At 44.4% G+C, this 25863-nt stretch overlaps 1 protein-coding gene across 1 annotated transcript in view; it reads left to right on the plus strand.

The window, feature by feature from the left end:
- The window catches only part of TMEM201 (transmembrane protein 201), a 72011-nt gene extending 48384 nt beyond the window's left edge, over nucleotides 1–23627 (plus strand). Inside the window, exons 7-11 of the mRNA XM_089665787.1 lie at nucleotides 7687–7904; nucleotides 13695–13766; nucleotides 15913–16179; nucleotides 20617–20754; nucleotides 23302–23627. Coding sequence (XP_089521913.1) covers nucleotides 7687–7904; nucleotides 13695–13766; nucleotides 15913–16179; nucleotides 20617–20754; nucleotides 23302–23396 — 790 coding nt within the window. The 3' untranslated portion in view covers nucleotides 23397–23627. The remainder of the gene's footprint in view (nucleotides 1–7686; nucleotides 7905–13694; nucleotides 13767–15912; nucleotides 16180–20616; nucleotides 20755–23301) is intronic.
- Nucleotides 23628–25863: the final 2236 nt, after the last annotated feature.

A 25863-nucleotide genomic window follows, 5' to 3' on the forward strand; every position in this document is an offset into this window, starting at 1 on the left:
CATGTCACTAGGCTAGCACGTCCGCCTGGCAGTTCTAGGGTTGCTGGTTCAAATCCCAACCACAGCACCACCTGCCTGGAGTTTGCATGTTCTCCCTGTGCCTGCGTGGGTTTCCTCCGGGTACTTCGGTTTCCTGTCACACTCCAAAGACATGCTGGTAGGTTAATTGGATCCTGTCTAAATTGTCCCTAGTATGTGTATGTATGAATGTGAGTTAGGGACCTTAGATTGTACTCCCCTTGAGGGTTAGGGACCTTAGATTGTACTCCCCTTGAGGGTTAGGGACCTTAGATTGTACGCCCCTTGAGAGTTAGGGACCTTAGATTGTACACCCCTTGAGGGTTAGGGACCTTAGATTGTACGCCCCTTGAGAGTTAGGGACCTTAGATTGTACGCCCCTTGAGAGTTAGGGACCTTAGATTGTACGCCCCTTGAGAGTTAGGGACCTTAGATTGTACACCCCTTGAGGGTTAGGGACCTTAGATTGTACACCCCTTGAGGGTTAGGGACCTTAGATTATACGCCCCTTGAGGGTTAGGGACTGATGTGAATGTACAATATATATGTAAAGCGCTGCGTTAATTGACGGCGCTATACAAGTACCTGAAATAAATTCTTATTTACCTCGTTGATGAAGGACGGGGCCTTGAATTGCATTAGACGAGTACCGCTGAGTAGATTGTTATTAACCCAATGTTAAGCCGGCCATACATGGATCGAAATTCGGCTGGTTCAGCAGGGACCTATGTATGGGCAAGCTGATTGTACCCAAGTTGATCTATTGATCGATTTTGGTATAACCAGCCTTTTTTTTTTTTTTCTCAACATTTGATTACTGCAGGTTGCTATAGCCACTAGCGGTAATCATTGTGTTTTGCCAGCTGGGAAGCCTCCCCTCCCCCTACCCCCACCCCTACCGCTAGTGGAACACAATAGCGCTGAGGGAGGCATTCCCCCATCAGGACTGACTGTGTTGGTAGGGGACTCGAGCAACTTTCGAGTCCTTTGTGGGCTGCATTGCTCTTAGTTCCAGCAGCGAGGAAGAAGGAGCAGCTGCTGACACAAGTGAAGGTATTTCTTCTAGGTATCCTAGAAATCAAGAATGACTGCAATAGTCCTTTGTCTGTCCTTTTCTAAATACTGGCTAATGCCGTATGCTGTAGTTGGCAGCAGGGTCGGACTAACGACTCATGGGCCCCCCGGGCAATAGGGGATCATGGGGCCCCTGTGTCCTTGCCCAAACTCAAAAAAGCTTATGAAAGAGGTACCAGAGGCATCTCGTGGGGCCCCCTACTGACCCCGGGCCCACGTACAGTGCCCGAGTTTCCAAATGGTCAGTCCACCCCTGGTTGGCAGTTTCTGCCCATAGCCATGCATGACAGAGCTGTGCAGTGCCGGCACTGGGCTTTAACCACTTCCTGTCCGGACACTTTTACCCCCTTCCTGTCCAGGCCAATTTTCAACTTTCAGCGCTATCACACTTTGACAATTGTGCAGTCATGCAACACTGTACCCATGTGAATTATTTAGCATTTTTTTGAGATAAACCTTTTTTTTTTGGTGGTATTTATTCACCGCTGGGATTTTTTTTTTTTTTGCTATGTAAATGAAAAAGTCCAAAAAATTTTAAGTGTTTTGCTTATATTTTGCAAATAAATATTTCATCATAAATCTTGGCCAAAATTTATTCCGTTTATCTTTTTAGTAAAAAAAAAATAACCCAAATTAGTTTTATAGCCAAAAATTATAATTTTTAAACTTTTTGTTTTTACATATTTTATTTTTTTATATTTTTTATTCATACTGTCACTCTAGCAGTACAGTGTCACCATGGTGATACTGTACTACTTGTGGGGGGTGAAGAAGATTTATATATTTTTTTTTTTTACACTGATTGCTTTTACACCCATAAAGGCTGTAAAAGCAATCATTTCTCCTCTCTCGCGGCATTCTTGCAGCCATTGAGAACTACTGTGTGAGCTGTGATTGGTCACAGCTTGTCACATTGTACAAGGCTGTTGTGCATAGCCTTGTACCATGTGACCTCTGTGATCATTCACAGGTTTCACACGTAGTAAGCGATGATGTCAGAAGTGACATCTTGCTTACTACTCTGCATGTGATTACTGATTGGCTAATCAGTGATCACATGATCGGAACCTCGCACAGAGGGTCCCGTATGACGATCGGTGTTCGAAGGACACAGTGGGCACTGGATCACGGTGCTGCACGCTCCCAGGGAGCACGCACAAGCAGGGGGCGGGGAGGTCGTTTATAAACGGTCACCCTCCCCTGCACTGCCACAGTCTGGCTGTTTATATACAACGGCCGGACGGGAGGTGGTTAAACAAAGCAGGGGTTCTTAACTTCTGCAACAGTGGTGTTCAAATTATTATGTTTTCCACTGAGCACCAATGTTTTGTTTGGCGTTTCCTGCTGAGCACAAATGCAATGTAATTGTATCCCCTGAGGCCCACACTCAGTGCTTTTTGTTATTTATGCTTTTAGTTGTATCTACAACTTGCTGATTACAGTAATCTCCCTCAAGCTGCTTCAGAAGTTCCCAAAGACCTGAAAACTGTCTCAAGGGTTCCTCGAGCATGGGTAGACTGTCAGGGAGCAAAGAAGAGGCGCACTCTCCTCGTGTATTACTGTGATAAAAAGGAGTTTATTTAAAAATTTACAAAAAAATGCATACTGACAAACCAAGATTCATATACAAGCTGGGAACCAATGTGTCAGTCCGAGCAACCAGTATTCTAACAGCAAGGCGTGCTAACACGTTTCTGGAGACGTACTCCCTTTCTCAGAGCTGAAGCAACTGTGCAGAAAGTAAACTTGTATAGAGGAATAAGATGAGATTTTTACGTCTCAGAATATAATTGGATACTAACATTTATAGGTAAAGTTGATCCAGGGAATATCCGATTGCCTCTCCGGGGATCAGGAAGGAATTTTGTTTTCCCAGCAGGAGCAAATTGGATCATGCTTTGCTGGGATTTTTCTTTTTTTGCCTTCCTCTGGATCAGCTGTGGGTATAGGATTATAACTTTTTTTTTTTCTATGGTTGAACTGGATAGACGTTTGTCTTTTTTCAGCCAGACTAACTATGTAACATGATCTGCTCAAGTGGTCTCCCATTTTATCTTATTCCTCTATATAAGTTTACTCTCTGCACAGTTGCTTCAGCTCCTGAGGAAGGGAGAACATCTCCCGAAACGCATTAACACACCTTGCTGTTAGAATACCGGTTGCTCGGGCTGACACATTAGTTCCCAGCTTGTATATTATTATACAGTATTTATATAGCGCCAAAATATGAATCTTGGTTTGTGAGTATGCATGTTGTCATTTTTTTTAAATAAACTCCTTTTTATCACGGTAATGCACGAGGAGAGTGCGCCCCTTCTTTGCTTCCAGTAATCTCAAGATTCCCCGATCTTTAGAGGGATGAACCTAAGTGAGTGTCTGATACTGTGACCCTGGGATGCTCACGGACTTGAGCGCTTGTATTGTGTTTTCTCTTTTGAATGTGTAGACTGTCAGCTGGGGAGAATAACAGCGTCTTTGCTCCTTGCAAATAACTACAAAGTGTGCAAATTCCTGACCATTACTGAAGCAATATATATGAAACCTTTTTGTGATATAATAAATGACCAAAATAAATTAAATTTAAAAAATCATATATACCAAGAAATATAAAAAATAAAGAATACAAAAATTCCCCAAATCCAAAATGTCCAATAATAAATCCAAAAATAAGTCCAAAACCAATGTCCAAAATTCCAATCTTTTTTTCTCCAAATACGAAAGTTGACCTCTGTGAGTATTATGAGAGCTCTACAAACATTATGGATCAGTAATCCTCCAAATTCTTCTTTAAGAATATTTTTCCAAGGTCCTCAGAAAGATAAAATGGTCTTAGGAGCAATATTCAAAGCATAGGGATAACATTTATTAGTAACGCACATATTAAAACCAGATAATCAGCTCCAAACATGGTTTCTATCTGTTTCCTCCACCATGTGGTGATGACCTTAAAAATGGCCGCGGTGACACTTCCGGTCTGCGTACGTGCGTCTTGACGTCACTCCTTTAACGCGTTTTGTTACTTCCGGAATTCATCTGAAAGGATGAGGTCAACTTTTGTATTTGGAGAAAAAAGATTGGAATTTTGGACACTGGTTTTGGACTTATTTTTGCACTTATTTTTGGATTTATTATTGGACGTTTTGGATTTGGGGAGTTTTTGTATTCTTTATTTTTATTTATATTTTATATTTCTTGGTATATATTTATATTTTAATTTATTTTGGTAATTTATTATATCACAAAAAGGTTTTATATATATTTCATTACACTTTCTAGGGTGGAAGGTATTAACTTTTTGAGGGTATAAAAAGGAGGGTACACAATTAATTACTGAAGCAATACTTTGTGAAATTCTAACGATTTCTGATAGGGCAGAAGCAGTTTGTGACAATCTAGAAAAGCTAAATGGATTTCTTCAAATAAGTTGATTTTTAGAAAAAAATGTGTTTGATTATAGTTTACAAATTGAGTTCCGCATTTTATTTTTTCTTGTTAGGTTGTCATTCTTATTGCATTGTTGTTAACCCCTTCCCGCCAACAGTATGCAGATATGCGACCTCTCTGCAGTGGGTCTATATCCGTGGGGTCACATATCTGCATACCTGTCTTTGTGCTCGGAGCGCGGTCCCAGCACAGAGAGCGGGCTGTCACCGAGAGCTCTGGGTCTCATACTAAGGCTCGGGACCTGGGACTCCCGGTTCTCAGTCCCCTGATCTCTGTGATAGGCGCCCATTTGTTTTCTTTACCTTCTGAATGGAGAGAAATATACGTTGTATCTTTTTCTCCTTGCAGAAGAAGATGATGTAAAAACAAAAAACAAAAGTGTGTTAAAAAATAAAGCGGGGGGAAAAAAAAAAGCTAGATCAAGATTTGATCTAGGTCAGTGGTGGGCAACCTTTTTTTTTCAACTGAGCCAAATCTCGCCAAAACCACGATTGAAATTTATTTTGAGAGCCACATTTTTAAAACTGAAAATACATAGGATGGTACACTGTTTTTATTTTCAATAAGTTTTTATAGTAATTCATCCCCCATATAGTAATTCATCCCCCATATAGTAATTCATCCCTCCTATAGTAATTCATCCCTCCTATAGTAATTCATCCCCCCTATAGTAATTCATCCCCCCTATATTAATTTATCCCTCATATAGTAATTCATCCCCCCCATAGTAATTCATCCCCCCCATAGTAATTCATCCCCCCTATAGTAATTCATCCCCCATATTCATCCCCCCTATAGTAATTCATCCCCCCTATAGTAATTCATCCCTCATATAGTAGTAGTAAGTAAGTAGCAAGTAGTAAGCCAAGTCCCCCCTGTGTCAATTCACTTACCTTTGCTCCGCGCGTTCCTCTCGCCGTGTTCCCGCGCCGTTCCGGTCTTCAGGGCGGACTGTGAGAGGAGCCTAGCTCCTCTCACGTTCGTTACGCTGCCCCGCCTACACACATCCTGACAGCCAATCACTGGCTATCAGGATGTGAGTGGCAGCGAGACTGGCCAATCATTGCATTGGAGCACGCTGCCCTGGCTGTTTTTTTTTTTTTTTTTTTTTGGATCACGCTGCAGAGTCCCTGCCGCCCGAGAGGAGGGAGGGGAGCGGGCGCCCAGCACACAAGAGCCGCATTAAAGCGTGTAAAGAGCCACATGTGGCTCGCGAGCCGCGGCTTGCCGACCACTGATCTAGGTCACTGCCAGGGTTAGTGTTAAGGCTAAGGGTCAAAGGTCAGGGTTAGTATATTTTGGTTAGAATTAAAGAAAAAAAATGTAAATTTAGTGTCAGTATCTCTTAGGTAGCATAAAACCGCAAAATGCACACCACTGTTTCTGGGCCGTACTACAAACCAATAACATACACATGTGGTATTGCAGTGATCATCAAGAGCAGAATTTATTTTGGGTTGTTCTTTGGTAATTTATGGTAATAGCAATATATACAGCAAAATTTTAATGTTTTTCTTTAATAAAATAAATCGTGAGATGTGTTACCATTTACCACCAAACGAAGTCCCAATTTGTCCTGAAAAAAAAAAGGCATAACCTACCTGGATACACAAAGTAGTTGTGATCATATGTACGTTTTTAAGAACACATGTCAAAGTTGCAAAATTGTGTTCAGGCTTTAAAATTTGTTTTACCCTCTGTCCTTAAAGTGGAGTTCCACCCAAAAGGGGAAGTTCCGCTTTAAGGACTGCTCCCCATTAAGGATTGGCACCTTTGGGGGGCGGGGGGCAGCGGGTACCCGAATTTGACAGGAACCCGCTCCCACTTCCGGTCCGATCGCCTAGGTGATTGGAAGCGGAAGGTGTCCTACCTCCCTCCCTGTAGTCTGTTGGGACACGTGACAGGTCCCAAAAGACTACAGGACCATTCATGAAGCGTAGTGCTACTCGCGCATGCTCAGTGGGTACCCGGCTGTGAAGCCGCAAGCTATCACAGCTGGGTGCCCACACTGAAGATGCTGACCCTCTGGAATATAGGACGGCTGGTGAAACGGGCTGCAGGAGACACACCGTGGGACCAAGAATCAGGTAAGTGGCTGTTTTTGTAGCTGCTGACTTATTTTTTGACAGGTGTGAGTGGAACTCCGCTTTAAGGCTAGGTTCACATCTGTGCGGGTGGTGCCGCTGCAGATCCGCACAAAAATCTGTGCAGCTGCACCACCTACACAGAGGAATGTGGACCCGCGGGCGGGTGCCATTCATTCTAATGGCATGTCGCCCACACTGGAAATCACAACCGTACTGGGAACCTCTGTTCCCGTGCGGGCTGCAGTTTCCAAAGAAGTGCAGGGACTTCTTCCCTACAGGGCACGGGAGTCAATTCAAATGAATGGGCTCTCGTGCCCGCGCAAAACGCGGATATGTGAACCGGGGGTAATGGATTAAGGTTTTTGTGCCGTTTTTGTTCCCTTGCAGGGATTAATAACAAATGCATAAATAAATATATAGTCCCTGGGATCTGAAGAGGGAGACAAATGATTTTGATAAACCCTTTCCATATCACTTACCTGACCATACCTCTGGGACTGTAAGATCTGTACAAAGGAGTTCAACAGACTGCTGGGGCTTTTGTAGGAGGGTCACATTCTGTTTTAATTTGCCATTCTTCTTGTAATCAGGACTCATTTTCTGGAAGGAGACTCCAAGGAGTGAGATAAGATAATGGGTAATTCAGTGTGCCAGTGACTGCCTGAAAAGGAAACATGCTTTGCGTGGACTGTGACTTTAAAAGATGGGAAAAAAAAAAAAAAAACGCCTCCTAAATGCGTGATTTAAAAAAAAAAAAAAGTCAGCATCTAAACTCTCCTCTTCTAATATGCCTGCAAAGGTTTCTGTGTGCATGGCCACATACGCTAACAGTGGTGCGTGTTAGAAGGTGAAAACTCCTTAAAAGCTGAAACCGCCTGTTAAAAAAAAAATATATTTTTTTTTTTTTGCTAGAGGAAAGAATATAAACCCCCTGTGAACCACACCCCATCCAACCCCCCACCGCCCGACAATGATTCTAACCCTTACTCTCTCCAAAACTTAAATTGTTTATCCCCACTCTAGTTCTTTGCTTGTCATGTGACTGTCAAGATTCCTTCTACAGGTACGTTTCTGGTGACCCTGCCTCTCAGTTTGGAAGCTTGGATAATGGGGTTGTTCTTCCGGACTTGTCGTCTGCATTGGTATCCACTCCACCGGGACTTCTGCAGTTGCTGAACCAGCAAGTCAATCGCTCACAGCGCAAAGCCTCATCGTCTTCCTTGCCTGGACGTCTGAACAGAGCTCTTTCCCTTGGAACCATCCCATCCCTCACCCGAACAGGTGAAATGTTATTACTGTGCACAGTCTGATCTTTTAGCAGTCCTCAACTTTTTTTTCCCCCTATTGTGTCAATGTTGAGCATTCATTGCAAGTGCAGAGCTTGACACACATTTGTTTTAAGTAACAGCCACTAATCAAACTGATGTCAAATACGTCACCCGTTACTTAAATGTTAGAGCTGGACACCAGCCAGGTGGAAGAGCATGTCATTATAAATGTGCTTTCTTCCCTTGAGACAAAATGCTGTCCATTGTGTTCTTCACCTCTCGATGCCGATCGCAGGAAAATATGCGGTCTCTTGGCTTCTGGGCCTTGGCGCCGAGCGTCCGCATGTTTGTGTGCAATTAAAAATTACATATGTGCTCAGAGCGCACACCCTGCGCGCTCCCAGCACATATGTCCGCGACACCCGGAAAGGTCCTGATCTCCTTTATCGATCGGGACCTTTTCCGATCATGTGACGGGGAATCACGGCAGTCATATGACCCTAAAACCCCGCCCCTGCCTCCCGACTTCTGAAATTCTTAAAGGGCCGGGAGGCGCCGGCACCAAGAGCTTAAAATGCATAATTTTGCCCCTCAGGCAGCAGTTTTTTACCAAGAATGTCTTGGTATATTTTTCCATTCATCCTTCCTTCAATGAAATTAAGTTTGCCAGTACCATATCCTGAAAAACAGCCCCACACCATGATGTTCCCACTTCCAAACTTCACTGTTGGTATGGTGTTTTTGGGGTGGTGTGCAGTGCCATGTGACCTCCAAATGTGTGTATTATGGCATCCAAAGAGTTCAATTTTGGTCTCATCTGACCAGGCTATATACTCCCAGTATTTCACAGGCTTGTCTAAATGTGACGCAAACTTTAAATGAGCTTCAACATGCTTTTTCTTCACCAATGGAGTCTTGCGTGGTGAGTATGCATAAAAGCCATGGTGGTTGAGTGCATTACTTACTGTTTTCTTTGAAACAATGGTACCTGCTAATTCCAGGTGTTTCTGAAGCTCTCCAAAAGTGGTCATTGGCTCTTGGACAACTCTTCTAATAATTCTTTTCACTCCTCTGTCAGAAATCTTGCGAGGAGCACCTGGTCGTGGCCGATTTATGGTGAAATTATGTTCTTTCCACTTCCGGATCATGGCCCCCACAGTGCTCACTAGCACATTGAGACGTTTAGAAATCCTTCTGTAACCAATGCCATCGGTATGTTTTGCAACAATAAAGTTGTGAAGGTCTTTGAGAAAGCTCTTTGCTTTTACCCATCATGTACTCTTCTTGTGTGGCACCTTTCTATAGGCCATCAGTTGAGACTGAACCAGCTAGTATTATTTTGCTCTGACAAAGGGCAGGATTGCTATTTACTGATAGATTTCAGCTGGTGTCTTGGCTTCCCATGCCTTTTTTTGTACCTCCCTTTCTTCATGTGTTCAATATATTTTTCCCTGTTTCATTCCACTTTATTGCACATTTTTAATTTCTGAACTTTTTTTGTTTTTGGTTTCTTTGTATGTATCGATTGCATGGGTTGTTACCGACGTGGTTAAAGTTTCATGTTAATAGCACCTTTTAGAATTCTATTTACTGAGAAAAATGGTGACGTGTTCAATACTTATTTTATGTGTGTGTACCCTCGGTTTACATTTTTGACCCCGTGTAGGCAGCCTAGTGCCTCAAGCACTGTAAATTATCAATGTTCTGATACCAAATGCCTCAATCTTTAGGATATATAGAGCAGAGTTTAAAATTTCAAGTTCTGAGCTACTAGCCAGGCCTTAAGAGTTACTCGCCTCCAGTTGCCCCACCCAACCCTTACCCTGCCTCGCCCCTAATTCCACCTCTAAACACGCCCTCGTAAATTATTTCATGAAATTATACTGTTAAATGTTACCCACATTACATCAGGGTCCCCAGAGTCCACCCACATTACATCAGGGCCTCTAATGTCCCCCTTAAACACTCCATCATACTTAGACCATGTACCGCATACAACCATAACCCCCCATAATCTTTCACTCACAAAACCATAACTCTACCAAGCATATCCTACCTACTATCCAACCCAGCAGTACCTTTTAAATGCCCCATACTCTACCACCCATACATGTAGGATTTACATACAGACGTGTACACAGAAACATGTACACACACAGACACAGAGATATATAGATATAGATATATATATAGATATATATATATATATAGATATATATATATATATAGATATATATATATATATATATATATATATATATATATACACACACACACACGTACACATACACACACACACGTACATATATACACACACACACGTACATATGTACACACACACACACACACGTACATATGTACACACACACACACACACGTACATATGTACACATACATGTACATACACGCAGACACATGTACAGATACACACATGTGCATACACAGACACACACACCCCTATAAAAAGTTGCAGTAGTTCATTACCTTCACTCACAGAGCCGGGTACTGCACTCTAGGGGAGGCAGAGAGCACAGGGCACACTCCTTCCTTTGCTTTCACTTTGCTCAACTATTGAGCAGTCTGACGGCTCCCAGTGCGAGTGACCGATCCGGCCTGAGCTCCAAGCCTGCTCAGCAAGATGGCCCTGGGGGACACACTTGCCCCCACCATAATTTCCACTCGTCAATGCAAGCTGGCGTGTGGAAATTTCAAGGCCTGATATAGAGAATGTTCATACCATTTCCTGGCTCCTAGGTTCATTGGAGAACTTCAAAGTCTTTCATGTATCCGTCTACATTTGGCTAGTTGTGTGTGCCCCAGTTGCATTTTGGCTTCCATGTTATGTCTCCCATAGCTTGTCATAGGTGAGGAGGCTTGAACGAGTTAGGAAAACGAGGGCCTATATAGTGCCTTTCTCATACTGGGCTCCTTCAGAAGTTCTAGCCCCAAGGGGGAGCGATGTGTAGGTGGCAAAGACCAAACAGTTTCTGAAGCTGTTGGTTAGTGGACTTGTATACTAGCTGCTTTCTCACTAGGGATGGTAGTTTCTTTGTTAGGAACACAAGTGTCCTGCTTTTCCATTCGTTTAGTTTTTCTTTTATATAGAGAGCCTCAGTTGGGTTTATTCTTGTTGCTCCTCTGTTTCCTGGTTGGATTTTATTTTGATTTCACTAGTGAATTCCATTATTGTTAGGCCCTTTCCCAGGGCTGGTATGTAGCTGACTCTTGTGGAATGCGGTGTATGTGATCTGATCCCCCTTGTACAGGAAATCCAGAGACTGCTATAAGGCAGGCTGATAACTGCGTACATTCCTGATTGAGTTTCCTGTTTGCAGCCTTATTACAGGCGCTGACTCCACTCTGTATGCTATACAAATGATATGATGGAGGATTATGTGAAGATGCTTTTACTTGCCATCAAACATGAATTAGCAGTGGCCCGTGCAAAGGCGTTTTTGGAACATTCACTGAATTCACCAATCTTGTCTCCAAATATCAGCCAAACCATACTCTCCGCTCCTCGCACGACCTCCTGCTCTCTAGCTCCCCTGTCTCCTCCTCCCATGCTTGTCTCCAGGACTTCTCCAGAGCTTCCTCCATCCTCTGGAACTCTCTACCCCAATTTATCAGACTATCGCCTACTCTGTTCACTTTTAGGTGATCTCTGAAAACCTCTCTTCAGGGAAGCCTATCCTGCCCTCAGCTAATCATGGAATCTTCTATTCCTCCTAGCAGTCCATTTCCCACAGTTATTGCCTTTTGTACCACTAGCCCCTCCCTCTTAGATTGTAAGCTCCAAGGAACAGGGCCCTCCTATCCCTCTTGTATTGAACTGTATTGTTGCTGTATTGTCTCCTTTTTATATTGTAAAGCACTGAGCAAAGTGTTGGCGCTATATAAATCCTGTATTATAATAATGCTTTCACTTTCCTCCATTTCCTTTCTGCTTTCCTCCACTCCCCCCACTATATCCTGGGAATTATAGTACCCACCTCCTCCCCTTGGAATGTATTCATCGTTCCCATGTCCGCCCTAGGTAAATCAAGGACAATGTTTGCTTCTTAGAGTCAAATCTAAGGTCCAATTCCAGAGAAAATAAAAATCTTTCTTTGCGGTAGGGCTGCCCCTGTACTGCAAGGTTGAAATGCTTGTTTAGGTCTATGGGATCAGAAAAGCAATTTTTGTTACCCAATCCTCTGCTCCCACAGCAGCCGACGCTCCCCTACACTTCAATGGTGGGCTGTTCTCTGCGCTGCAGGGCTTTGAATCATCTGATAATTTTGATGTTGGGGGACCTGCAACTGCTGGGGTATAAAGAAGACTGTGGGGGAATGTCCCTTACATTTTGGAGTCATTGGGAAGAATCTCCTCCTACAGATAGCTAACATCAATAGTTGCAGTGGCAACTTATCTGAGAGGCAGAAACTGCTCCTGGCTAAGGTGACCCCTAGCAACTTGTGGTGGAACCCTGGTTGTGAAAGGCTGTCCTAGACCCAAAGGAGCATTTAACCCTTGCAGTTCGGGGGCAGCCCCATTGCAGGGGAGCATTTTTACTTTCCCTGGAGTTCAACTTTAAACGCTTCTTTTGGCTGAGAGTAATATGTAGACTCTAAAGATATAACTAAACCCAAAACTCTGCTTTTTGCTTTATGGTCTGGGATATAAATTTTTCTTTAGGAGTTTGCATGTTCTCCCTGGGCCTGCCGGAGTTTCCTCCAGGTAATCCGGTTTCCTCCCATAATCTAGTATGAGTGTGCCCCTAGTATGTATGCATTTGAGATAGGGAACCTAGATTGTGAGCTCCTTGAGGGGGAAACTGATGTTAATGTACAGCAGTGGTTCTCAACCGTCCTAATGCCGCGACCCTTTAATACAGTTCCTCATGTTATGGTGACCCCCCAACCATAAAATTCTTTACCCAGTAAATATAATTCATGTGTCGTTTTACCTTCAATACGGCTGCTTTCAACACAGTAGCTGCTTTCAACACAGCAGCTGCTTTCTACACAGTAGCTGCTCTGTACACATCGGAAATGTGTTTTCCGATGGTCTTGGCGACCCCTGTGAAAGGGTCGTTTGACCCCCAAAGGGGTCGCGACCCACAGGTTGAGAACCACTGATGTACAGTATGTAAAGCACTGCGTAAATTGTTGGTACATGTATCTATAACATATGCTTCATTATTAGAAGTCTTTATGATCTTTTGATGCTTTGTAGCATGCTATATGTGAACATTGGTGGAACTTCTATCATTTTGCTTGCTCTCACACCTAGATGTGTCACATCCTGTTTATATTCTATTATTTCACAGTGTGAACTGGTTTTGGGATTAAAGTGTTAAAGCAACTTTCCAGTACCGAAAACGATATGGAGGGAGGAGGAATTTTCTCACACTCTTATGACTCTTTCCTTTAATCAAACAGAAGAATTCTGTCAAGGGAACCTGTCAAGTGAGCTATTTGTGGGTAGAAAGTGCTCATCCCCTTTTGAAAATGTTGGTTGCTATTCTATGCTGCTCCATTTCTTTTTTTTTTTTTCTACTACCTGAGTCATTGGCCCAGACCAAGTTCCACGTCAGTGATACAAAGTGTGCAGGCAAAAAGATCAGCAAGAAAGCCAAACGAACAACCAATATTCCTTCCTGGTATAGTCTTTTACAAGGATTTCTTGGAAAGTCCGTATAATAGTACATATACAGTATACAGTGAAGCGTGATACTTTGAACAAAGAATGCAACAGGAAGAATAAATTATCGCCCTGAAGTGTGATTGATAACTTACTGTAATCCTCTTATGTGTTTTAGATTCTGGGTACCTGTTCAGTGGCAGCCGTCCAGCATCTCGGGCGTCCACATACAAGGATTCTCCAGGGTCAGGTAAGATATATGTTGTGTTAATCATTAGTGGTGAGAGGCTTATGTTTTAACTTTACCTTTTTATGTTCACTTTTGTAAAATGAATTTATGAGCGGCAAAGATCATTGATTCACCTTTGAAACATGTTAATGTTCCACCTGTCTTTAGGGTGACATGTAACATGTTCCTAGATTGTAAGCTCTAAGCCCTCTGTTTCCTCTTGTACCAAATTGTATTATAATTGTAATGTCTGCCTTCATTTTGTACAACGCTGCACAAACTGCTGGCACTATATAAATCCTGAAAAATAATAATGTTCCAGCTTCTGCTCTTCTCTCCCCAATCTCCACCACATCCCCCCCCCCTTCCTTTTGACAGCGGGCAGGGGATCCTCTCACTTTAAAAGGGAAAAAAAAAAAAACATATTTAGGGTTTAACATGTTACTAATGCAGCAGCCCCGTGTCTCCCTGTTCCCCCATTGTAACAAGGGGATGAGGATCCTCTCACCGCCGTGGCAATTTAACCACTTGCCTGCTGAGCACTTATACCCCTTTCCTGTCCAGGCCAATTTTCAGCTTTCAGTACTGTCGCACTGTGAATGACAATTGCACGATCATGCAACACTGTACCCCTATGACATTTTTATCATTTTTTTGAGACAGAGCTTTCTTTTGGTGGTATTTAATCACCTCTGGGTTTTTATTTTTTGATAATGTTTTTTCTTAGTTTCTGTTTTAAAATTTTGTAAATAAGTGATTTTTCTCCTTCACTGATGTGTGCCAATGAGGCTGCACTGATGGGCACCGACAGGCTGCGCTCATATATGGCACCGACGGGCTGCGCTCATATATGGCACCGACGGGCTGCGCTCATATATGGCACCGACGGGCTGCGCTCATATATGGCACCGACGGGCTGCGCTCATATATGGCACCGACGGGCTGCGCTCATATATGGCACCGACGGGCTGCGCTCATATATGGCACCGACGGGCTGCGCTCATATATGGCACCGACGGGCTGCGCTCATATATGGCACCGACGGGCTGCGCTCATATATGGCACCGACGGGCTGCGCTCATATATGGCACCGACGGGCTGCGCTCATATATGGCACCGACGGGCTGCGCTCATATATGGCACCGACGGGCTGCGCTCATATTGTATATGGCACTGATATGTGGCATTGATGGGCACTGGAAGGTGGCACTGATGGGGCTACATTGATCATCAGTGCCTTGATGATCAGTGTACATGTCCCCTCTGAGTAATGCCGATTACTGCCTCTCCTTTCCTCACATGCTGTCAGCATGAGAGGAATGACGATAACCAGAATTTCCTTATCTACATGCAATCAGCTGTGATTGGACACAGCTGATCACGACAGCCGACATCATCTGCTCTTTCCGTTGATCAGTGATCCGCTGTGTCCCAGTCATGACGTCCTCCCAGAACGAGAGAACCGTCTTGCGCCCGTCATTTCCTTATATGGCGGGTGGGAGGCGGTTAAGAACTGCACGGCTGTGTGGAGCTCCACCCACACAGTTGTGTTATCATAGAGATCTGCAAATGGATGAACTACAGGTACAGTCTTCCTCTGAGGCAGATGGCTTGAAGCTCTCCTGTGAAGACTGAGATTGAGCTCTGGGGTCACTTGTGCAGCAGTTGTTTTCTTATTCAGGGTCAAAATCCTGCGCAATGTCCTTTTCTTTCTGTCGGCTGACCGCGTTAATGTTTATCAGATGACGTTTTATTGGAAACTGTATATGTCGCCATAACCTCGTGACACAGCAAATTGGCAACTTCAGTCACAGCAGTATCAACAATTTGCCCTCTTTGAAGCTCAGTAAGCTCTGATATGACTCCGTATTGCGAGCAGTGAATGACGAGAGGCTTCTCACATGTAAGCTCAGCGTCTCATCACACAGCGGAACCAAAAGAATGTTACATAACTTCTGCTTTCACCGCAAAATATATCATCACTTTCACAACTGCAAATCATGTAGTGTTTCCGTTTTTTTTGGTTTTTCTTTTGTCTGAACCATGTATGTCAGTTCAGGCCAGTCAATTGTGTGGTCTGAAAGACAGAAGTACACTGCTTTTTTTTTTTTTTTTGTTTTTTTGTTTTTGTTTTGTTATAATATTGCAAAACATTTCTTTTTTTCAGATTATTATTCCTTGCTGTCAGGAAGTTATGCCTCGTCGCCTCTGCCATCACCTACCCCATCGGTGGCAGGCTCAGCCACATCTAGCTGTGGATCAATGCTTCACAGACGTCCACTGATTAGCCCGGCCCGCTTGAACTTGAAGGGGCAGAAGCTGAGCTTTACTCCCACCCAGTTTGACAAAACACGTCACAACTTTGAAGACGCCCCGTACCCAGACAGCAGCCTGTGTCCATTGGAGTTCACCAACTTCATGACGAAAAGTCTAAGTGAGTTACTAGATGTGAATCAGTGCTTTTCAGTGGTGTACACCAGTATCGTGTTTGCTGCAGGTATTCATCACTTCTGTTCTGTCTTTGCAGCATTGTTTTCTTTTTAAAGGGACACTTCAATGTACTTTCTGTAAGGACACCACTTCATTTATAATGTCGTTTTTTTAGTTTTGAAGTGACTTTCATGGTTTTGCATGCTGATCTTTATTGTTTTAACAATGGAAACAAGAGCAGAGTGGTGCAGCTTTGCATATTAACACGTTGCTGACCATGTAATGCAGCAGCAAGATAAGTGGGCTTTATTGCCCAGCTGCTGCACATGAGGCCACAATGGCCCGAGGCTGTGTGCTGAGAGCTTTCAGTGTCCAAACCTCCTAAAGACATACGTACAAAAATCTTATTTTTGTGGAGCGTTTTGACGGGTTGCTTTTTCTAAATGTGGCTTGTGTTTTGGCAAGATATGAGCATTGTCTATGTAGAAAAATGTGGACAAGACAGTAGTAATACATAGAGAGAAATAAGAGAATAGCCTTAAAGCGGTTCTAAAGCTGAAAAAATAAATTCTGCATAAAAAGTTTAATGTTCACAAGATATGTTATGTATCTTTTGCAGTGAAATATTTTCAATATTCTAATATATATATATATATATATATAACATGCAGTGAACATGTTTGCAATCCTCTGCCAAGTGTACATGCAGCTTTGTTTACATTTCCGTCAGCGCCAATGTGCTGGGATGAATGATTCCTGCACGTGCAGGGGGTGACTGGTACCCAGGAAGAAGATGCGGGCACTGGCCAGGGGCCTAATGGTCATTGGACCGTTGGGGAATAGGTGAGTATTCCTGACATCAATGAGGGCAAAGCAAAGGAAGAAAAAGAAAGGTAAAAGGAGGAGGATAGGTAAAGAAGGGCGAGAGGTTGGTGTGGGTTTAGTGTAAAATGTCCAGCACAGGTATCCAGAATGCAGTTATGAACCTTCAGAGATAAGTGACTCGCCTCTGTCTTCTAGGCAGGCATGAGTAACCCTTGGATACCACATTTTGAGGAATTTATGGTGAATGTCTGAGAGGATGGCAGTTATCTTTTAGTTTACCCAATATTCTTTTTTATATGCAAATGTTTAGGTGCTCCCTGGTTTTCTGTAGTCTGCACTGGGGCAGTCAGCATAGTTCCTGATTGACCGAAATAAGATCAGTTACAGGATAGGCTGCCCTAGAGTATATCAAGATCAGTGTAAGCAGACAAAAGAGCATTGAGAAGGGGACCATGGAAGACTCAGGAGTTTATTAAAGCCAGAGAGTACAAAAATCGGGTGCACTTCTGCATAGGAACCAATCAGTTTTCAGGTTTTATTGCCAAAGCTTAGTGTTCCTAAACCCCAGACCCTGCATTCACTAGATCTGGTCTCCCCGGACCCTGCATTCACTAGATCTGGTCTCCCCGGACCCTGCATTCACTAGATCTGGTCTCCCCGGACCCTGCATTCACTAGATCTGGTCTCCCCGGACCCTGCATTCACTAGATCTGGTCTCCCCGGACCCTGCATTCACTAGATCTGGTCTCCCCGGACCCTGCATTCACTAGATCTGGTCTCCCCGGACCCTGCATTCACTAGATCTGGTCTCCCCGGACCCTGCATTCACTAGATCTGGTCTCCCCGGACCCTGCATTCACTAGATCTGGTCTCCCCGGACCCTGCATTCACTAGATCTGGTCTCCCCGGACCCTGCATTCACTAGATCTGGTCTCCCCGGACCCTGCATTCACTAGATCTGGCCTCCCCGGACCCTGCATTCACTAGATCTGGCCTCCCCGGACCCTGCATTCACTAGATCTGGCCTCCCCGGACCCTGCATTCACTAGATCTGGCCTCCCCGGACCCTGCATTCACTAGATCTGGCCTCCCCGGACCCTGCATTCACTAGATCTGGCCTCCCCGGACCCTGCATTCACTAGATCTGGCCTCCCCGGACCCTGCATTCACTAGATCTGGCCTCCCCGGACCCTGCATTCACTAGATCTGGCCTCCCCGGACCCTGCATTCACTAGATCTGGCCTCCCCGGACCCTGCATTCACTAGATCTGGCCTCCCCGGACCCTGCATTCACTAGATCTGGCCTCCCCGGACCCTGCATTCACTAGATCTGGCCTCCCCGGACCCTGCATTCACTAGATCTGGCCTCCCCGGACCCTGCATTCACTAGATCTGGCCTCCCCGGACCCTGCATTCACTAGATCTGGCCTCCCCGGACCCTGCATTCACTAGATCTGGCCTCCCCGGACCCTGCATTCACTAGATCTGGCCTCCCCGGACCCTGCATTCACTAGATCTGGCCTCCCCGGACCCTGCATTCACTAGATCTGGCCTCCCCGGACCCTGCATTCACTAGATCTGGCCTCCCCGGACCCTGCATTCACTAGATCTGGCCTCCCCGGACCCTGCATTCACTAGATCTGGCCTCCCCGGACCCTGCATTCACTAGATCTGGCCTCCCCGGACCCTGCATTCACTAGATCTGGCCTCCCCGGACCCTGCATTCACTAGATCTGGCCTCCCCGGACCCTGCATTCACTAGATCTGGCCTCCCCGGACCCTGCATTCACTAGATCTGGCCTCCCCGGACCCTGCATTCACTAGATCTGGCCTCCCCGGACCCTGCATTCACTAGATCTGGCCTCCCCGGACCCTGCATTCACTAGATCTGGCCTCCCCGGACCCTGCATTCACTAGATCTGGCCTCCCCGGACCCTGCATTCACTAGATCTGGCCTCCCCGGACCCTGCATTCACTAGATCTGGCCTCCCCGGACCCTGCATTCACTAGATCTGGCCTCCCCGGACCCTGCATTCACTAGATCTGGCCTCCCCGGACCCTGCATTCACTAGATCTGGCCTCCCCGGACCCTGCATTCACTAGATCTGGCCTCCCCGGACCCTGCATTCACTAGATCTGGCCTCCCCGGACCCCGCATTCACTAGATCTGGCCTCCCCGGACCCCGCATTCACTAGATCTGGCCTCCCCGGACCCCGCATTCACTAGATCTGGCCTCCCCGGACCCCGCATTCACTAGATCTGGCCTCCCCGGACCCCGCATTCACTAGATCTGGCCTCCCCGGACCCCGCATTCACTAGATCTGGCCTCCCCGGGCCCCGCATTCACTAGATCCGGCCTCCCCGGGCCCCGCATTCACTATATCCGGCCTCCCCGGGCCCCGCATTCACTATATCCGGCCTCCCCGGGCCCCGCATTCACTATATCCGGCCTCCCCGGGCCCCGCATTCACTATATCCGGCCTCCCCGGGCCCCGCATTCACTATATCCGGCCTCCCCGGGCCCCGCATTCACTATATCCGGCCTCCCCGGGCCCCGCATTCACTATATCCGGCCTCCCCGGGCCCCGCATTCACTATATCCGGCCTCCCCGGGCCCCGCATTCACTATATCCGGCCTCCCCGGGCCCCGCATTCACTATATCCGGCCTCCCCGGGCCCCGCATTCACTATATCCGGCCTCCCCGGGCCCCGCATTCACTATATCTGGCCTCCCACAGTACACAGAACATGGAAATGTAGTTATTTTAGTAAATATAAACTGCTAGATACCTTTTCTCATCAGCAGTGTATAGCAGTCTTGTGACTTCAGCAGAGCACTGGTTAAAGCTTGTAGGAAGAGTTTTTTTTTCTGCTCTTGGAGGATGCAAAACCCCTGACCTTCTGTCTGGACAGTGCTGATTGGCCCCTGTGCTGATACATGCACTCTCCCAAGAAAAACAAAAAACCTCTAGCAATACACACCAAACTGAGCATGTGCATGTGGCTACGGTTCAGGAGATAAGACGAGGACATTTGGACAAGAGGAGGGCCAGCGAAAAGAGGATCAAACGGCCTTTTTACAAAATGCAGAGGACTAATCCCTTAGGTTCCACAGTGAGTATAACAAGCATGCTTTACTGCATCTACAGACTGATTGTACTGTTGTGGGGTTAGTAACACTTTAATCGAACAAGCTGAGGTTAGAAGCTGATTGGCTACCATGCACAGCTGCACCAGATTCTGAATGAACCAGCTTTAGTAAATCTCCCCCTGTGTGTCACTGCTAAACAGGAAGCATCGTCGTATTTGGTTGCCTCCATGTACATGTATCATTGGGGAGGAAAGCTTTATAAAGCACTGATAAAAAAACAAAACACTAAAATGATTGTGTACATTCTTCTCTAAAAGAAGTGAAGGACATTATTAATGTACTGGAGTATATGTTCAATATGTAGTTCCTTTTGTAGCCGGTACTTGAATGTGATTCTTGATGTAACTTACAGTACACCCTGACAGGATTATTAACATGTAGCTAATGCTTTGCGTTTCTGATTTCTAGTGCATACACCTGAAGACCTGTAGCTGCGTACAAATGTTTTTGTTGTTTTTCTGCAGATCATACAAAGGTGATGTCTGAAGCCAGGAGTGATTGCAGCAACACAACACCCAGAAAAGAGGACAGCTCTTCCCATTCTTCAGCCTGCCAGGTGGACACGACCACGGCTTTCCTAGACGCCCCCTCTACCTGGAAAAGTGAGTTAAACTTCTTAAGGCATCCCTAGGATTTCAGATGCTAGGTACACAAACCTTTTATTTATATATATATATATATATATATATATATATATATATATATATATATATATATATATATATATATATATATATATATATTCAAGTTTAAACTTAATGCATACTATAAAACATTTTTTTTTGTACTGGCTTTAATTCAGTCTCATTCAGAAAGACTTAGTGCAGAGGGTAGCATGCACATTAGATACATAAAGTGCCAATCCTTTGATCCCTGGTTCAGCTTTTGTGACCCAACTTACCTAGAATGTAGTATGTCCTAGATTGTGCAGGCAGATAATTCCTGTAGAAATCCTCAGTGCAGGACAGGGGCCCTGTCCTCTTCAGCTGCTGATCTTCTGGCGCTGAGGGATTTAACCACTTCCAGACCGGACACTTTTACCCCCTTCCTGACCAGGGCAATTTTCAGCTTTCAGCGCTATCACGCTTTGAATGACAATTGCGCTGTCATGCAACACTGTACCCAAATGAATTTTTTACCATTTTTTTGAGACAGCTTTATTTTGGTGGTATTTATTCACCGCTGGGATTTTTATTTTTTTTGCTATGTAAATGAAAAAGTCCAAAAATTTTGAAAAAAAGGTGATTTTTTAAAAAAAATTTTGCAAATAAATAATATTTCATCATAAATCTTTGCCAAAATTTATTCCGTTTATCTTTTTAGTAAAAAAAAAAAAATCCAAATTAGTTTATAACCAAAAATTATAATTTTTAAACTTTTTTTTACATCTTTACTTTATTTTTTTATATATATTTTTTTTTTTTTTACTTACTGTCACCCTAGCAGTACAGTGTCACCATAGTGACACTGTACTACTTGTGGGGGGTGATGATTTTTTTTTTTTTTTTTACACATTGCTTTTACACCCATATAGGATGTAAAAGCAATCATTTCTCTTTCTCTCTGTGTGCATTCTTGCACTCATTGACAAGTACTGAGTGAGCTGTGATTGGTCACAGCTTGTCACATGGTACAAGCCTGTTGTGAATAGGCTTGTACCATGTGACCTCTGTGATCATTAACAGATTTCACACGTAGTAAGCAATGATGTCACAAGTGACATCTTGCTTACTACTTTGCATGTGATCACTGATTGGCCATTGGGAGCGCGCACAAGCAGCGTGCGGGGAGGCCATTTATAAACGACCCTGCAGTGCCACCGTCCGGCCGTTTATATGCAACGGCCGGTCGGGAAGTGGTTATACATGTTCAAGTTTTTTTAAAATTTATTTTCATGCATTCTGTGCATGAAGGTAAAAATCCAGCCCCCAATACTTGCCTCAGCTTCATTATGATGCAGCGATGTGCATGAGAACCTCAGCTCTCACGGGACTTCCACTCGCCATTGGCTCCCGCTACTGTCAATCACAGCCAGTGAGCTAATGAGGGGAGAGAGGAGGCGGGGCTGAGGCACGGTTCTGTGTGTGAATTGACACACAGCAGCGGTTTGGGTGCCCCCATAGCAAGATGCTTGTACTAGGGCAGGAAGGAGTGGCCAGGAGTGTCGGCGGGGGATCCGAGAAGAGGAGGATTGTTGCTGCTCTGAGCAAAACTGCTGCACAGAGCAAGTATGACATGTTTAAAAAAAAAAAAATGCCTTTAACATCAATTTAATAGTTCTGTTTGCTGTGAAGCCTCAGTGAACAAGCTCCCAATGGGGACCCGCCCCCTTCTTCCCGCTCCATTGGGGAGGGTTGTTTCATAGCGTACACAGCATGTAACAGTCTATGAAAAGGGGGGAGAATCCCATGATTCATCACACTTACATTCACAGATCATGTCACATGAGTGTATGCTATAAAACAATTTTTCCCTGAAGGATGGGGGGCGGATCGGGTCACCATTGGGAGCATGTTCACTGCCACGTCACAGAAGGCTTGAAACTATTAACTATCTCAGTGCCAGACCTTCAGCAGCAGGAAGAGGACAGGGCACCCTGCTCAGATTTGCACAAGATCCAGCTGCCTGCCTTCGTTACAATAAAGTTAAGTCAATAAAGCTAGAGATTTTTTTACTTCAACTTTGTTTTCTTAATGCAGTTTTTTGGGTGGAATGTGGGTGTGATCCTTGCTAGCCCTTTGTGTTGCCTTCGACCCCAGTTGGGACATCGCCCAATTCTGTCATATCACAGGTGGCTCTCCTCTGAACTGAAATTTCCAGTTTTCATTGTCCAAGAATATTTTATGTATATTCCTTTGGAAGATCCAGTATGGAAGATGAAACCAGCATTATGGTACCACCATTATGTTGTTGCCACAATATCGGGATCTCCATTAGAATAAATAGGGAATGGACCCACAGAGCCTTGGCAGTCATGGTGGGATTGGGGATATGGGGAGGTCTCAACACAGGGGTCCCAAAGGGCCCCTCTACTTAACCCTCAACTTAGCCTCTACTTAACAATGTAAAAAAAAAATTATGTAGGGTTCGTATCACATAATGTCATTTTAGGGTTGCACACGCTGACTTGCTTCAATTTCACCTTGCAGGTTGGGGAGGGACGACGCTCCGCTGGCTTTTGATGTTAAGTCTGACTGGGAACATACTTTTCACTTCCGTATACCTGTACAGAACTGTCAACTGACCCTGTGTAAATACCCCCCCCCACCCACCCTTCCTCCGAGCAATGTGTCACTTGGTGCTCCTCAATATCCTGACACTGCCTGACCATCACTGGTGCTGCCCCCTGGCTGCTGCGCGGGCTCCTGCGCCTGCTCCTGACCATTTCTGTATTATAGGACTTTGTTCTGTATTGTGAACTGTGGAGATTTACACATCGAGCTGAAGACTGTATTAAATAGAGAAAATGGAGAAACATGCTCTACGTTTTTTGTTTTTTTGTGACGTCTTTCCTTTTCGCTGTAACGGTGCCTACAGACACATTCACCCTGTCTGGGAGGGTTAGGCCCATACACGCAGTTTTCACCTTTCACAAACTACAGATGGATAAAGGCAACCTGCTACCAACGATTTCTAACAAACTTCAGAATAATCGCCGCTGTTAATGGTAGGGTGACCTTCATTCATTTGATTTGCAGTGGAAAAATTTGTATGTATTTGAAGTGATCGGTGCACTTTAATAGATATTAAATATCTAGATAAGCAAGCTCATGCATTTTTATAAAGTTTATACAGTCCTGGAGACTTCACTTTCATGAAGATATCAAATCCTCCGTTTAAAAAAAAAAAAAAAAGAAGAAAATTCTCTCCTTGACTTAGATGTCTGTAAGGCTCTATCACAGGATATCTTGGTGAATCCCTATAAGGAGACCTTGTTGCCAAACCATTAAATTGGAACTACACTGCATCTGCGCACCAGAATCCATGCTATTTTTTTTTTCTCATTTTTAATATTCAAAGCAAACTCCCCATTCTATTCATGTCTCCATGATTTATTTAGCTGAGAAATCACTTTCAAAAACACCCCATGGCATTTCTAGTACTGGCCATCTTGAATAAAGGCAGATGATTCATGTTGCATTTACTAATTGGAATCCATCTGCCCTTAGCTTAGGCATGCACGCAGGAGGGTGTGCTTCGCTGAGAAAACCTTCCCTCTTCCCCTCCTTCACTCCTGAAGACTCCTGGGATGTATGACATTGTTTTGGCCTAGACCTGGAAACCAGGAAGCAACTGAAGAAATGTTATGTAAAAAAAAAAACTTGTGCTAGTTGCACAAGGATTCAAAATAGTCCATGTTTATGGAGAAAGATTGGCTCCGCCTTAATGTTAACAATCTTCTAGTAATATTTATAGGTGCATCTAATGTATCTTGGGTATGTTATTTACCTAGAAAAGACTCCCTTGTGTAGACCCACGACTTCTCCTGGGCCTGCCATCTTGGATTGGATGTCAGCAGCCTCACCAAACTTAGAACTGGCACTAAAATAACATGCCACAGAATTCTCCTATAAAAGCTAAAGTCTGCTGCAGGGAGGTGAGATGAATAGTGGAGTAGCTGGGCCAGCACAGAGAGTAGTTAGATACTCCCAGGAGAGGAGAGAGGGCTATGATGTGTAAGGGAATTGATTCTTCCTGAAGAACTGAAATCATTTTTGGAAAGGAAAATCCCCGCACACAAGCATTGAGAATGCTTTAAAAGAGAGGATCTCTTGAATGTGTTTTTTTTTTTTTTTTTTTTGTGTTTTTGGTTTTTTTTTTAATCAAAACAACTTTTATTGTCAAGATAATAGAGAAAATGGGTCAGTACTTACAGAATCCACAATGACATTACTGCAACAGCAGGATTACACATAAATAGAACAACGTGGATACGCAGATCCCATAATAGAGCAACAGAAAGAAATCGTAATCAAAGGAAACAGAGACCACAAGGATCCAAAACTTTCTTGACAATACCTTTTATCAATTTACTTTTTATTCCTTCCTGTCCAGATGTAAATAGAAATCGGGGAAAGGAACAAACCCCAAAACATGCCTTCAAACAATAAAAAAAAACAATACAACAACCACAGGTTCACCCGAGACTTCTCATCAAAAAGAATGGGAGAAGCAGATGAACTCCCCCCCCCAGGGGGAGGAGTGGAGACACACACCTGATATAAAATGTCACACCTGCAAAAGTCGGTCCACTATCAATTGAGGAGGGGGTGAGCCCGGGTGTATCCAGCCAACCCTGCCATACCTGCTGGAACCTGCGATAAGCATTGCGATGTCGGTATGTGAGTTTCTCCAGTGGGAGTAAAGAATGAACATAATCTATCCATTGCTTACTACTCGGAGGAGCCGATGATAACCAGTACCTTGCTATCAACTTCCTAGCCAGATATAAAAGTCTCTAGATACCATAATATACACCTTGAATGATTTTATATGCAGAATTTTGTCCATGTTCTTTGGGTATCTGAGCACTCCTGCGGGCTAGATCTGCAGTAGACCATTTCCTGTTGCTGCCATACGTTTGTCTGCTTGGAGTAATAGGTTGGTACAGGAGAAGCCCAAAACAATACAATTATTGCCCAAGCATCTGGATCAGGGTTTCTCAACTAGGGTTCCTCCAGAGGTTGCCAGGGGTTCCTTGAGCAATGAGC

The sequence above is a fragment of the Staurois parvus genome, unplaced genomic scaffold (genome assembly GCF_062004578.1).
Source record: "Staurois parvus isolate SC_StPar_1 unplaced genomic scaffold, SC_StPar_1.0 ptg002351l, whole genome shotgun sequence".
In the NCBI taxonomy this organism is placed as follows: Eukaryota; Metazoa; Chordata; class Amphibia; order Anura; family Ranidae; genus Staurois; species Staurois parvus.